At 35.6% G+C, this 14879-nt stretch overlaps 1 protein-coding gene across 1 annotated transcript in view; it reads right to left on the reverse strand.

The window, feature by feature from the left end:
- NUP153 (nucleoporin 153) overlaps window positions 1-14879 on the reverse strand; it is a 93580-nt gene that overhangs the window by 65555 nt on the left and 13146 nt on the right. Inside the window, exon 2 of the mRNA XM_072603924.1 lies at window positions 3272-3497. Within this exon, the coding sequence (XP_072460025.1) occupies window positions 3272-3497 (226 nt within the window). The remainder of the gene's footprint in view (window positions 1-3271; window positions 3498-14879) is intronic.

A 14879-nucleotide genomic window follows, 5' to 3' on the forward strand; every position in this document is an offset into this window, starting at 1 on the left:
CTGAGTGTTTATCAGCAATCCTAAAGTCAGCAAGAAACAAATTGGTAGTAGTATAAACTGAAGGAAAGATTTTGAGCCTCTATCTATGTATGTCTCTACCTATTCTCTCTCAAGCTCCAGGTTCTGTGAGTAAGCACACGTATCTCTGAGAAACACCCACTTACAAATAACTGAACCCACGGGAACTAAGAAGACCACTGAGAAAGAGTACAAAGAAAACAGTGCCTGGGGCAATATCCAACTCAACTCATAAATGATGTTTCAATAAAGCAGACTGGGAAAGAAGTCAAACAAGGTAGGATAAGAACTAGAAAATAGCACTGTCACAGAAAATCAGAGATAACAACATCTAGGAAGAAAGGGTGATCAACAATGTAAGATGTTAGGAATAAAATGCTAGAAAAGGTAAAGAAAGATGAGGCCTAGAACTGATTAAGAGACTGTCCAATCAAGGATGCCAGATTACAAAGTGGTAAGAACTGAAGTTGAGAAACTGGATGCAACAAGTTTAAAGGACATTTTCTAGGTGTTTGGCTGTGAAGGGGAGGAGATACACACAACAATAACTTAAAAGAAGGCGGCTTAGCATGAGTGATTTGAGAGAAGAGAACAAGACACAAAGGCCTGTGCTTGGTGGTGAAGGAGATACAAAAATCGGCAAAGTCCCTGGCTCATAAGCAATTTATAATCATAGGGGAGACATGACATACTTAAGTACCTATAATATAAAAACAGACAAAGTAGATGTATAGGAGGGATTAAAGCAAAAATATATGAAGTGATAAAGAGAAATTACTTCTGGTTATCAGAGGGAAGGAAATCAGGGATGGCTTGATGAAGTGATATTACAGATGTATATAACAATGAAAGCAAAGGCATAGAAACAAAGTATGGCTTATATCTGAGAGTAAGCAATAGCTTATTTGACTGGTGCATAGAGTATAGCATATAAGGAAAAGTGACATGAAATAAGATTGGAAAAATAGGCAGGTGTCAGATTGAATGAAAATTTAGTAAGCTTTTTTCCCTTTGGTATTGGGGAGCTAATAAAGTTTGGAGTCAATGAAATGAGACTACCAGAGCTGTATTATGACAATGATTCACAGATTTCAGGGCAAGAAGGGATCTTAAGAGATCATCTAGTCAAGGGTTTTCCGATTCAAAATGTATTAAATAATGATAAAATGCTTATATTTGCTTCAACAAGCAACTTAACTTTCTGCCACTATGGGAAAGACACATAATCTTTGTGGAAGAATTCATAATGTAAGAGAGGGAATACAACATAAGTCACATTCACATAACACTTTACAGTTTGAAAAATACATTCTTTATAATCCTATGAAAAGTATTGAGGCTTTAAAGGATTAAATTACTTGACCACAATCAGAGAAATTATTAAATGTCAGGAGTAGGATTTAAATCCAAGGTCCCGGCTTCAAGTCCAGCATTTTAGCCACTATCCCTTCAACAACACAAGGTACACAAGGAAGTAAAATACAAGGAAAAATGAGTAAGACCAAAGGAGGAATCCAGGCAACATGCTATAGGAAATGTTCAGAAGGAAGAGCTCACTTTCTGAGAGCTCACAACTGAGAAGACAAATCAGGGACAGCTACACTGGAGATAAGGTACCTGAGCTGGAACCTGAAAAATGTTAAGAGATAGAGAACATATTACAAGCATGGGACCTCTAACAAATGCACAGAGTTAGAAAAGAACAAATGAGAAGAAATAGCATTAGCTTGGTTAGACTACAAATGCTTAAAACTTCATCTCAAAACTTTCATCCTGTATTTCCAACTGATATCTCCTCCTATACATCCCCCGTTCATATCACCGGATGTTCAACACATAAAAAACTGACTTGTAAAGCCTTATCCCTATGTCTTTATTTTTATTGACAGCACATTCATTCTCAGTAACCTGAGTCATCTTTGACTCTTCTTTCTTTCTTATCCCAAATGCTAAAGACACTACCTCTACAACAATCCTCAATCTGATCATTCCTATTTTTTGACTAAAATGCACTGGATATGGATTTTGAAAGTGAAGAGGAAATCAATGGAGTTAGGTAAGCCAGGAAGTAATTTTAGAAAATTTAGACTCATGATTTAGAAATAATCACTTTTAACAGATGTGTGGAGATTAGGTTGGAAAAGAAGAGAGACTGGAGGCAGGGGCACCAATTAAGAGACTATCACAAAAGCATAGGAGAGATAGTGAAGCCTAAACTAGGATGGTGGCAGTGAGTTAAAAGGCAGCATATGTGAGAGATATTGTGAAACTAGAAGTGACTTGGCAACTGCCTTTCAAAGGAGGGTGAAAGAGTGAGAAGTCAAGGATGATTCTAAGGTTTCAAACTGAGGTCACTAGAAAGCTGGTGATCTCCTCAATAGAAATAAGAGAAGTTTAAGAAGAATGGTGAATTTGAAGAAGATAAAAAGCTCTGTTTTAAGACATGGTAAGTTTGGAATGTCAACGGACATCCAAGAAGGAGATATCCAAAAAAGCAGTTCATGATGTAGGACTGGAACCTGCAAAGATACTGTGATGGGATATGTAGGTTTAGGATTTATCTGAGTAGAGATAATAAATAAACCTATGGGAGCTTTTGTTTTTATGGTATGTATTCTCCTTGATTATCATAGTTGTTTTTTAGTTAAGCTCAGGTAAAGTTAGATTGCAAACTTTTACGGTAAACTGTTCTATTCTAGCAGGTTCTATTCATGTTCTATTCATGGCATGAAAGCATCTTTCAACAAATATAGTACATAAAATTTATTCTGCTACTTCCAGTAAGGATAAATAAAAGCATATTCAAAAAAATGTGAAGCGAATTAATGTTACTTATGAAAAAGTTAGATTTAACATTTCTTCTTTTACAAGAAAATTAGTTCTATTCACTCTAGCCTTTTTCAAACTTCTAGAGGAATTCACACCACTAACACCCAAAACAAAGAAATAATAATGCTAATTATTATAGCCAGTTGACTACATTTATATAGCTTTCAAGCCAGGATTCCAAAAACACGTATTTCATTAGTCCTCTAATTGTGACCATAAAAATCAAGAGAAAAAAATTAAAAAATGATTTAAAAAAAAGTAAATACCATTTCACCAAGGAAGAAATATGACATTTTCCATGAAACAATTCAATCATTTAATAATTACTTAGTTAGATGTTAACAATAATTAGGTTAAATAAAGAATTTTAAAATAAAAACAAGTAGAATTATAGCACTAATTAATAATTCATGCTTCCACTTACCCTCTGCATTACTGACTGTTTGGTCAGGAGTGATCCTCCCATCATTAATAATTGGGTTTTCCTCATCTGTATATAAAAGATGATCATTTTGTGTATTCTCTTGCCAATGTCTTGATTCCCTGTTGTCATCTGAATGTACATAAGCAGTTTCATTCTTGATGAAATACTTCTGTAACCATGCTGGGACGATGTTCTTAACAGATTCTGTAACTCTACTAAGGATCCCCTGTTGGAGGTAAAAACAAAAAGACAAACAGAAAAACTGCTGTTTACCAAAGTCAAAAGCTATTAAAGATATGTTTCAACTTAATTTTTTAATAAATGGCAACACCAAATAGATCTTAAATACAGATATACAACAAGAAGCTACTGAGGAATAATTAGATTCCTTAATATGGTCACTACTGCGTACTTTGTTACTCCTATGTAATTTTTAAAAACTCAGCATTTAAAAGTACTTTTAAAATCAACTCATACTGTCATATAAAATCAATAATTTTGGGGTCTTGGCTATCTGTATATGTTAGCTATATATAGTAGCCATCAGTAAAAATGTACTAGTTCCTACCATATACCAAGGACCATTCTAGGCATTAAACAAAGTTCAGATTCTCAAAACAATAGTATGAAATAGGATACAGCATATTATTCCCAGTTTAAAGATTTAATTCCACAAACATTTATTAAGCAGCTATTATGAGCAAAGTGCAAGGCTAGATATTGGGGATACAAAGAAAAAAAATCAAAGCATCTTTGACCCCAAGGAGCTCACATTCTACCAGGAACATCCTATACATGCATAAGTAAATACAAGGGCTCAGAAAGGGCTTCATGGAACAACCTGAGCTCTGCTTTGAAGAAAGCCTAGGGATTCAAAAAGTAGGTGAGCAAACAGTGTATCACAGACACGAAATCAATAGTAAGAAGACATGGAGATCAGAGGAAGAATATCAGTCATGAATTAGGGGCAGCTAACAGGCCAATTTAAATAGAACAGAGCAAAGGAAAGATCTTTAAAACTAAAGTGACTAGAAATGTACAGAGGAACTAGACTGTAGTTGCTGCCTAGTTATTTCAGTCATGTCTGAGTCTTCATGACCCTAACTGGGGTTTTCTTGGCAAAGAGTGGTTCGCCATCTCCTTTTCCAGTTCATTTTACAGATGAGGGAACTGAAGCAAACAGAGTTAAAAGATTTGCCAGGATCACAGAGCCCTGTAAATGCCTGAGGCCAGATCTGAACTCAGGAAGATAAGTATTCCTAACTCCAGACCAGACACTCTGTCCACTGTGCCACCTAGCTAGCTGCCCCTAGACTGCAGGGAGGCTTCAAAAGCCAGGCTAAGCAGTTTGTATTTATCCTAGAAGTAAAGGAGGCCAATGAAGATGTTTGAGATTGTGTATTCATGCAAGTAGAGTAGATAAAGGGAGAAGAGAGAGACAAAGTTGGATTAGTGCTTTAGGAATATTAATTTGGCAATTATATGGAGAATGAATTGGAAAGCATTGAAGAGATGAGGATGCCTAAAGCAGGCAGGGTAGATATTACATGAGTAAAGGAAAAGGGACAGATGCAAAAGAAATTGAGATGCGCTGAGAAGACAAACCAACTAATTAAATCTAAAAGTGGAGAAGGTGAGACAATAAATAACAAGTCAAAGTTGAAAGCACAACTGGAAGAATGGTGGTGCTTTCAAGAAAACAGGGGATGTTTGAAGGCAGGATGAGTTCAAAAGAAAACATAATTAAGTTCCATTCTGAACATGCTGAAATATAAGAACATAATTCAGCAGAGAGAACTTGGCTAGATATTTTATTTAGGAACTGTCTATATGCTGGGTCTTAAAGAGCCCAAATCACATAGCTAGTAAATGGCAGAGCAAGGATTCAAGTCTTCTGACTCCAAATTTGGTGTTCATTCCAATGCATTATAGTTATTTTTAAGAAAACCACAATAAAGATAAAATGTTATATTACAGAGTCATACTCCTTCCCTCACATATAGTATACATACAGGAAAACCAATAATACTTTTTCTACTATCCATAAGAGCTTCTAATTAAAATAGACTACAAAAAAAATCAAATTTAGGAAAATATCTGTCATAGTATGTTAGTACATACATAATCATACTACATTACTTTTAAAAGATGATTAATTCTGAAGAAATAAGCACACCTCTATCTCACAATTCACATGGTAAAAAAAGGGCCAGCAAATTAAAGAGGGGGTAAAAATGGTATAAAAATGAATTATAGTATACTAGATGGAGAGTTATAGTTTTATAAACATTTTTGGTATGTTGCATATATGGAAAAGCTCTTTTGAGGAGTGGCATTTAAGTTCAGAATTTTTTTAAAAATTAATTTTAAAGAAGAACTAGAAGTTAAATATTGAGTATAGAGAAAAATAATAAAAATGCTGTGGAAAAGGTAAGACTTAAAAAATTAGTGGTCAAGTATATGAAATTCCATAAATTCTTTTCTGATGGTAAGAATTTTTGTTAGAACAAGTGCTACTTAGAAAAAGTAGGCCATAATAAGAATTAGGAAATAATTTTGTTAAAATAGTATATTTACCTGCAAGGAAAAAGAAAGAAAAGTAGAAAAGAGCTGAATATAACTAATAATAAATTCCCAAAGGGAAAAAAAGGAGATGCTGATGCCTTCCTTTATTACAGAAGAAAATTACAGGAAGTTAAATGTTGGGAAAGGGCAGGTACCTGCAATTTTAAGTAGAAATTTCTGAGACAAAGTGATTTCAGGATTATGCACAGATTAACAGAACAAGAAATAAGAGTACTTAAATAACACTTATCTTAGAAAAAGAAACTGAAGCCATATACCAACTCCCAAAGAAAAATAAACCCAGGACTATATACATTTTTGAGTGAATCCTACAAACCCAGGACTATATACATTTTTAAGTGAATCCTACCAAACATTTAAAGAACTAATTCCAATACTACATAAGCAGTTTGAAAAAATAGGAAATATATAATGCTGCAAAATACATTTAACTGTATCTTGATAAATGGTAAAAAAAAATTTTCCCCAAACCTCTCCTATGGTAGTGAAAATTAACCTTATTTTGCAACCAAATCATACAAAGCCTTAAATCTTTACCAAATACAAAAATAAAAATAGTTTATTCCCCAAAGGCCTTATGACACTTTTGAGTACAGTGATAATGCATTACAGCATGATCTTCAATACAATTTGAGCTTATTTTATCCTTATGCTAAGAATTTTGGTACTACCAAGTACCTGTACAAGAAAACATGTGGGGCAGCTAGGTGGCACAGTGGATAGCATACAGGGCCTGGGGTCAGGAAAACTCATCCTCCTGAGTTCAAATCTGACCCCAGACACTGATAGCTGTGTGACCATGGGCAAGTCACTTAACCTTGTCTGCCTCAGTTTTTTCATCTGTAAAATGATCTGGAGAAGGAAATGGCAAACCACTCCAGTAGCTTTGCCAAGAAAACCCCAAATGGAGTCACAAAGAGTTGGACACAACTGAAATAACTGAACAATCAGAAAGCATTCCCTTATCACTTTTATCAAGGAAACCATTAAAATGTCATCTTCCCACAAATTCTGAGAAAGTTGGCCCAAATCAATAGTTAGTATTGACCTCTAAATCTTTTTAGTTAGTAATATTGCTATTTTTTCCTATTTCTATTTTTCCTTCCCCATGAGAAATTATGTAAAGCTATCCTATGTTTTTAAGAGATTACAACACTTTAGAACATACTTTGTCTAATCTAGACACTTTTTCTGAGAATCACCTTATTTCCCAGGCTTATAATGAGATAAAATAAGACAACATATGTAAAACAATTTCCAAATCTTAAAGCAATGTTATTTTTATTATCTTTTTCCAAAGCGCCATTTCTATCTTTTTTTGTATATGTGTGTGTGTATATATATATATGTGTGTGTGTGTGACTGAAATAAAGGGCACTAAGATGCTACAGCATAAATGTTCCTCTGGAGCTTATAAAAAATAAGTAATTTACAATACAAGGATCCAAGACAATTTCAAAGACCCCATGATGAAAATTGCTACCTACCTCCAGAAAGAGAACTTACAAACTCTGAGTACAGATTGAAATATACTTTTCTTCATTTCCTTTATTTGTTGCCTCCTCCTTTTTGCAACATAGCTAATATGGAAATGTACTTTGCCTGCCTTGACATGTATAATTGATAATGCTGCTTGCCTTCTTAATGGGTGGGGAAGGGGCTGGAAAGGAGAGCACTTGAAACTCAAATTTTTTTAAAATGAACATAAAAAAATAAAGTTTTTTAAAGGATTCTAGAAACAATTATAAATACATTCATATTATCTCTATACATCTGTAATCAATTTTGATAAGTTTCATTCATAAATGTTGTGTTAATTTTACTTATTTGGACTATGGCAAATTTGCAAATTTTCTTCCACTGTTTCCATTGTTTCATTAGGCACTACTGTTTATAAACTTCCCTTCTGGTATTTAACACATGAATTTGTATCCCAAACTAGTGTGACCCTGTGCTACTGACTTCCTCTGTCTGGTAAGGACTTTTAAGCACATGTTAAGCTAGGATGGCTTCTGAACTGCTTTGTTCTCTCAATTGTGGCAATTTTAAATTACTTCAATTCTCACAGAAGACAATAATCAAGGCATCTTTGCCTCCTCTCCACCCCCCCCCCCCCCATTTTCTAGTATCTATTCCTTTGTATAGCTCAGGATGAGACTACTATACTGTTCAGTTCCTCACTTTACTCATATCTTCTAATTTAATAACAAGAAAAGGTTTGGCATAGCCAAGACAGATTAAGGGATGGATTCTCTTATGGAAGAAAAGGGGTACTATCCCCATTTTCCTGGGAGAGGAAAGAGGCAGAAATTAAACTGGGACAGAAAAATGCACTGAGGTCAGATTAGCAAGTTAAAGAGTATCCTCTGTCCAAAATCAAAGAGATGGAGGCTGCTAGGCCCCATTTGTAACTCAGAATGTACTTATGTAAGAAAAATCAGAGAACCACATCATATAATCACAGGATTATCCTTTCTACAATATATACTGGTGATCCAGCCTTTGCTTGGAGACCTCCAACGAAGAACCAATTACTTACAGTTACTTCTCAAGACAGCAAGTTTTTTGGACAGCTCTAATTCTACGTAAGTTTTTCCTTACTCCAGGCCTAAATCCAACCCTTTGCAAACTTCCACTGACTGCTAGTTCTGCCTTCTCAGATCAAATAGAGCCAACTCTAATCCTTCCTCCGCATGATAACCATTCAAGGACTGACAGCTAGAATGTTCTTCCCTTAGTTCCTCTTCTTGAAGCTAAGCAACAGCAACTCCTTCAACCAATTTTCATATGCCGTAAATTTAGTCATTCACCACCCCTGAATGACCCTCCATTTTAGATTCTTCCTTATAAAATATAGCACACAGGAGAGGATTCTGAGAAGATGGGCAGAGTAGGTTAGAAAATTTCAAGTTCACAAGATTTTCCTCCACAAAAGAGATGTAATAGTGCCTTAGGGCAAATATAAAGTGCTAAAGTAGGGATAGAGCAGGGATCTTACTGGGACAACCAGAGAAGATCTTAAGAAAAAACCCAGGATGAGGTTTGATCTCTGTGTAGAGTAAACACCTCCAAGCTAGATACCTTTAAACAACAAGTGAAAAACCCTGGAGTTAGTTAAATTGGGAGGGTGCCTCAGTCCCAGCAACTTTTACCACTACCACCACCCTCCCCATAATGTTGGAGATAGAGGGAACCTCTGTTGACAAAGAATACCAGACACAGCTGTGCCTGGGGGAGGAGAGAAGAACCAGTCCATGCTGGGGTGAATGCAGAAGCAATGGGGGCACAGATGCCACGGGCTGTAGGTAATCACAAGAGGCTGGAGGTTTCAGTTTAGGTTCCAGGCCATAGGGAAGAACTGAAGGAGGATCTGAGGCCAGAGGCACCACCCCTCTACGCCAGGACTAGAGGTGATCACAAAAACTAAGCCATTAGAAAAAAATTTTTTTTAAAATGCAAAGGCAAAGGAGAAAGAATCCAACCACAAAGAGTTACTATGGGAATAGAGAAGACTGGGGTTTGTCGTTACTGAGGGAAAGAATTCCTCTTCTTCCCCAAAGGGTAATGTCAAATGGTCACCTGCCCAGAAAGAATTCAAAGAACTTTAAAAAGACTTTAAAAATCAAATGAGAGAGGCTGAGGAAGAAAACTTAAAAAAAAAAAAATCCAGGAAAAATAATATTATGGAAAGAAAGTCAACCAATTAGAAAAGGATGATCCAGAATTTTAAGGAAGAAAATGACTCCTTGAAAATCAGAATTGGGCAAAGGAAAGCCAGTAGAAATAATAAAACAAAATATGAAGAATGAAAAAAATAGAACAAAATGTGAAACATTTCATAAGAAAAACTAATCTGAAGAACAGATCAAGAAGAGAAAACATAAGAATAATCAGACTACCCAAAAGGTGTGATAAAAAATAAAAAGAATCTTCATTCAATAATATAAGAAATAATTAAAGAAAACTGTCCTGAAGCATTAGACCAAGAGGGGAAACTAGAAAGAGGAAAAAAAATCCACCAATCACCACCTGAAAGAGATCCTATGAGGAAAACCCACAGGAATATTATACTTAAATTCTTAACCCAGCTCAAGAATAAATTATGAGCAACAAGAAAAAAACAAATCAAATACAGTGGTGCCACAATTAGAATCACATAAGACTTAGCAGCAGCGACCCTAAAAGATGACAGGTCTTGGAACACTACCTATTGAAGAGCAAAAGAAGTGGGGTTGTAGCTGAAGATACATGTCCAGTCTAAGCATAATCCTGAATTTAAAAAAAAAAAAAGACAGACTTTCAGGACTTTGTTTAAAACAAAACAAAACCTAAATATAACAGAAGATTTGACATACAAGAGCCAAGAGAAGTATATGGTACATACCAAAGACTAATTTACAAGGGACTCAATAAGGACAGACTATTTACCTTTTATGTATGTAAAATATACATCTAAGATTGTTATTAGTCATTGGATAGTCTGAAAGAAAGACTGGAGTAAAGCTGAATATGATATGACTTTAGAAAGTAAAGCAGTCAAACAGTCAAAAAGAGTAATTATCTTATACACGTAAGATATGAGAGGAAGAACTGACACAGAGGAACTAGATGGGGGAGGAGTGCTGTTAGTTCTGGAAATCTGCTTTTATCAGAAATGGGTTCAAGAGGGAATAATACATATATGTCTAGAAAAGCATAAAAGTCTTCTAAATTCAGAAAGAAATATAATGCCAAGGTGATAGGGAGGGGGGAGGGAATAGGTCAAAGGGAGATATAGAAGGTGTTCAGATTTAAGAGAATGGGAAGATAAGGAAGGGATCCATGGTGGGGGAGGGTAATAGGAGGACAAGGTAGAGGTTGGAAGTAAGAAAGTTAGGAGGGATAGGAAATAAGGCATACGCACAAATATAAAAACAAAGATCCGAAGCAGAATTTGTTAGGAGAGTATGTGTGTGTTATGTATGTATGTATGTATGTGTATATGTATACGTGTGTGTGTGTATACACACATATCTGTGCTTAATTGTAGTCTTTGGAGAAAAAACAGTAAAAGTGTACAGCAGAGAACAAAAGAAAACTTACAAGGAAACAAAGAAAAGATGGACAGCTCTCAACACAATGTGTAGTATTTATGACACAGGCTTTTTTGAAATGGAAATTTATGGCTATGTATTTTGAATCTTCTCATGCTCTGCTGTGCACAACATGCTTTTTTCTTTTCTTATTTTTTACTTAAGTTTCAATATTTAAGTTTATACTACGTTCCTTTTTTTCTTATATATTTAAATTTTAGTAATTTAAAAAAGAAATTAAAAAAATAGACTGAAAATAAAACAAAATAAAGCATCCAGGATTCAACAAAATTTTCCAGATTTAGTGTGATCAGAACAGAATACAGCAAGACTACTGCCTTATTTTTGGAATCTAACTCTCTTAATGTAACACAAGAATACACTAGTTTTTGGCTGTCTTAATAACTAGCATTTACATAGCTGGCTTCTTTCTTTCTTAGATGTTTTTCTGTTAACTCCTGAATGTGTCAAATGCTACTCTTCTTTCTACATTGCAGCTACTTTTTTATATAGTTTGGTAGATAAACATAAGACAGCTTTCTTCTTCCTTTTTCAGTTTAAATGCTATCTGATTTGATTTGCAAGACCCATTTTGAAATGAGTGGAGATGACAGAAGTAAAAACAAAACAATAACATTAAAAAACCTTTTTTAAGTGGTTTGAAAGATATCATTCAAGTACATATTTACCAGTCCTTGTTAGGTGCACTCCACCCTTGCGTTAGGAAACCTGCCATTTATATGGCTTAAAATAACGATTATCCAGAAATTCAATTTCTATTCTCAAACATCTTCTAAACAAATTGGCTGTTCATTTTCTAAATATGCTTTTTATTTCCAAATCCATCACCTTCAATTAACAGCTCTGAAGAAAACACTAGCCACTCCTCTAGGGCCTTCAAGTGTTTTTGTTCAAAACTTCAGGATCTTTAACAAGGCTTCCTAATGTTCATTCTGGCCAAAGTATATGTGCCTACCGTCTTCCTAACCTCCCTCCCACCCCAACCCTGATCTCCCCACTCTGTGATCCACTGACACTTCAACAAGATCACACTCCATCTACCAAGCCCAGGTTGTACTGGATGTCCTATTTACCTGGAATACTCTTCCCCCTCCTCTTCACTACCAGCTTCAAGTCCTACCTAAAATCTTAACACCTTCAGTAAGTCTTAAGTGGTGTCCTTCATTAGACTCTGAGTCCCTTGAGAGCAAGTTACTGTGTGTAGCCTTTCTTTGTACTGGCAGTGAAATGTTCACTAACTGATGTCTTAAAGAGGAATACTTACTTCTCCCATTGTTAACATATATCTACACCAGTATCTTTCATCAGGTAGTCAGAGATGTCCATAAACTTTTTATTCTTTGATCTTTACTGGATGATCTATCATTTAATAGCACTCTTGAATTTACTTTGTCCTTAGATGACAAACAGATGTTCCCTACTCAAAGTATCTGATTCACTCGCCTCAAATTAGTTGTTTTTTTTTAAGCACCTAGCACCCAAGTGTTCAATGGTTAGTCTTTCTTTCTGCATGACATTCTTCCACCCTCCAACCTCATAACACAGACAGACATACAGACAGAGAGACACACACACACACACACACACACACACACACACACACACACACACACACACACACACACACACACCTTGGGTCCTAAGGATCTTTTTTTCCCTAGGTTTTCACATCCTTAAGTTTATTTTAAATAGAACATTTCATTGTTTCTGGTAACAAACAACATGTGTGGAAATGTGTATCCTGATCCCCTTCACTTTTTCTTATAGGAAGGAAATCTGTCCATGCTGAGCATAAAAAGCAGTCTTGTGAATCTAAATATAAATACTGCAAGCTTAATGCAAGTCACTGCAAACTCTGATATCCATACTTAATTGGGGATAATCCTCAGTCTTCATATTTCCTTCTATTAGCACTGCCACCCAGAACTGCTAGCAAAACACTTTTGGGTAATTACGACTCCTGAGTTGTTACTCTCCTCACATTAGCACCCCACCAACACTTAGACTACACCTCTATCACTACTTAGCACATTGACGACCACACCCCCCCCCAAATTCCCTCTTCTCTCATAAAGCTCTTCCTACTTCTTTGGATTAAGTCACAAAATCATAGAATTTGAGAGTTGGAAGGGACTTCAAACCTCTAGTCCAAGACAAATATGAAACAAATTCCCATTAAAACATACCGAACAAGTGATCATCTTACCTTGGGTTGAAGACCTTCAAAGAGGAAGAACCCACTATCACTTCTCAAGGCAACTCATTCCACAGAAAGGTCTAATTATTAGGAAGGGGGTTTTTTATGTTTGTTTGTATGTTATTACTGCCATCAAGTCTAAGTTTGCCTCTTTGCAACTTCTATTCATTGCTTCTGGTTCTGTCCTTAGAGCCAAAACAAAGAAGCCTGATCCCTACTCCACATGACAACCCTTCAAATACTTGAACAAAGGTATTATGTTACCCCAGAGTTCTTTCTTTTCCAGGTTATACACAACCAGTTCCTCTCCAGTTTATCAAAACCTTTCTTAAACTGTGGTGTCCCAAACTCAACATAATTCTCCACTGGTGGCCTGACAGAGGCAGAAGAGACACCTTTCTTAATAAGGCCCAGTATAGTATTAGCTTTTTTTGGCTTCCATATCATGCTTGCAATTCCCAGTAAATACTCCAGATCTTTCAGAACTGCTATCTAGCCTAATACTTGTGAAATTTATTTTTGGTAACTATGTACAAAAAAATACCATCATTTCTACTATATTTCATTTTATTATGTGAAGTGCAATGCTCTCGCCCAGAGATTCTTAATCTTTTTCATGTCATGGATACCTCTGGCAGCCTCTTGGAACCTATGGACTCCTCAAAATGTTTTCAAGTACATAAAATGCAGAGGATTATAAAGAAAAGCAATTATATTGAAATATAGTTATGAAAATATATTAAAAAGTTCACAGATCCAAGTTAAGAACCCCTAATCTAGTCTGTATTTTAGGGGGGATGTTAACAGTATATAAGTTATCTCTTGAAGTTTTGTTATCTGTAAATGTGATCACATCTATGCTTTTATCCAAAGTCACTGACAAAAATGTTGAACAGTACAGGAACAGGCAAATTCATGGGCTACTACTATACTGGCAAACCTTCTACCAGACTGACAATGAACATATAACAAATCTGCTTTTGAGCCTGGCCATTCAACCAGTTCTTGTACTTGTGAAGCTGAATCTTCCACCCAATCCTCTTTCAGACTCAGTCCTTTCTTCTACTCAATTGTTTTAGCTTCAAATCTTCCCCAATTTCTTATTCACAAATTCAATCTCTGGTGTTCTTCACTATTCCAAAGCTCTCCAAATCAGCTAATTAATTCTCTTTCTAACTGAGATCATCTTTCTCCTACCCTTTCTTCCACACAACTTTCTTCTGAAGTCAGGCACAGAGTTGGCACCTGAAGTCAAAGTAAAAGGAGGAAAGAAGAAAATAAAGCGTAGGCATTCTGTGAGAATTATTTAACACTTCACCCCACCCCCACCACCTGTCAGAGGACAAATTTTTCAACTCCTTTCCCTTCTGAGGAAATAAACAGTCTCTGAAAAATAAGAGAAAGAAGTCCTGCCCTGGGTGGCTACTTAGGACAGGAAAGTGGGGAAAGGTGAAAATAAAAGGTTTAAGGTTCCACATCTCTCTTTATTACCAGAAAGTAATGAAGCAAAAGCCGAAAGTGAGAAGATCATTTTGGAATTCAAATACTCTTGGGGAATGTTGGGAGAGGCCAAGAATACATCAGAATGTAGAAGACTCAAGTCTTCTCTGTTAGATCAATCACCTGTCATCTTGACAATGTACTTTTATTATATTTATCTATAACTGCCTTCAACTCACATTGTATTCCCTTAGATAAACATTTTATAACATATTTCTAAGGAAAGTAATAA

This window comes from Notamacropus eugenii, chromosome 4, assembly GCF_028372415.1.
Source record: "Notamacropus eugenii isolate mMacEug1 chromosome 4, mMacEug1.pri_v2, whole genome shotgun sequence".
NCBI lineage: Eukaryota > Metazoa > Chordata > Mammalia > Diprotodontia > Macropodidae > Notamacropus > Notamacropus eugenii.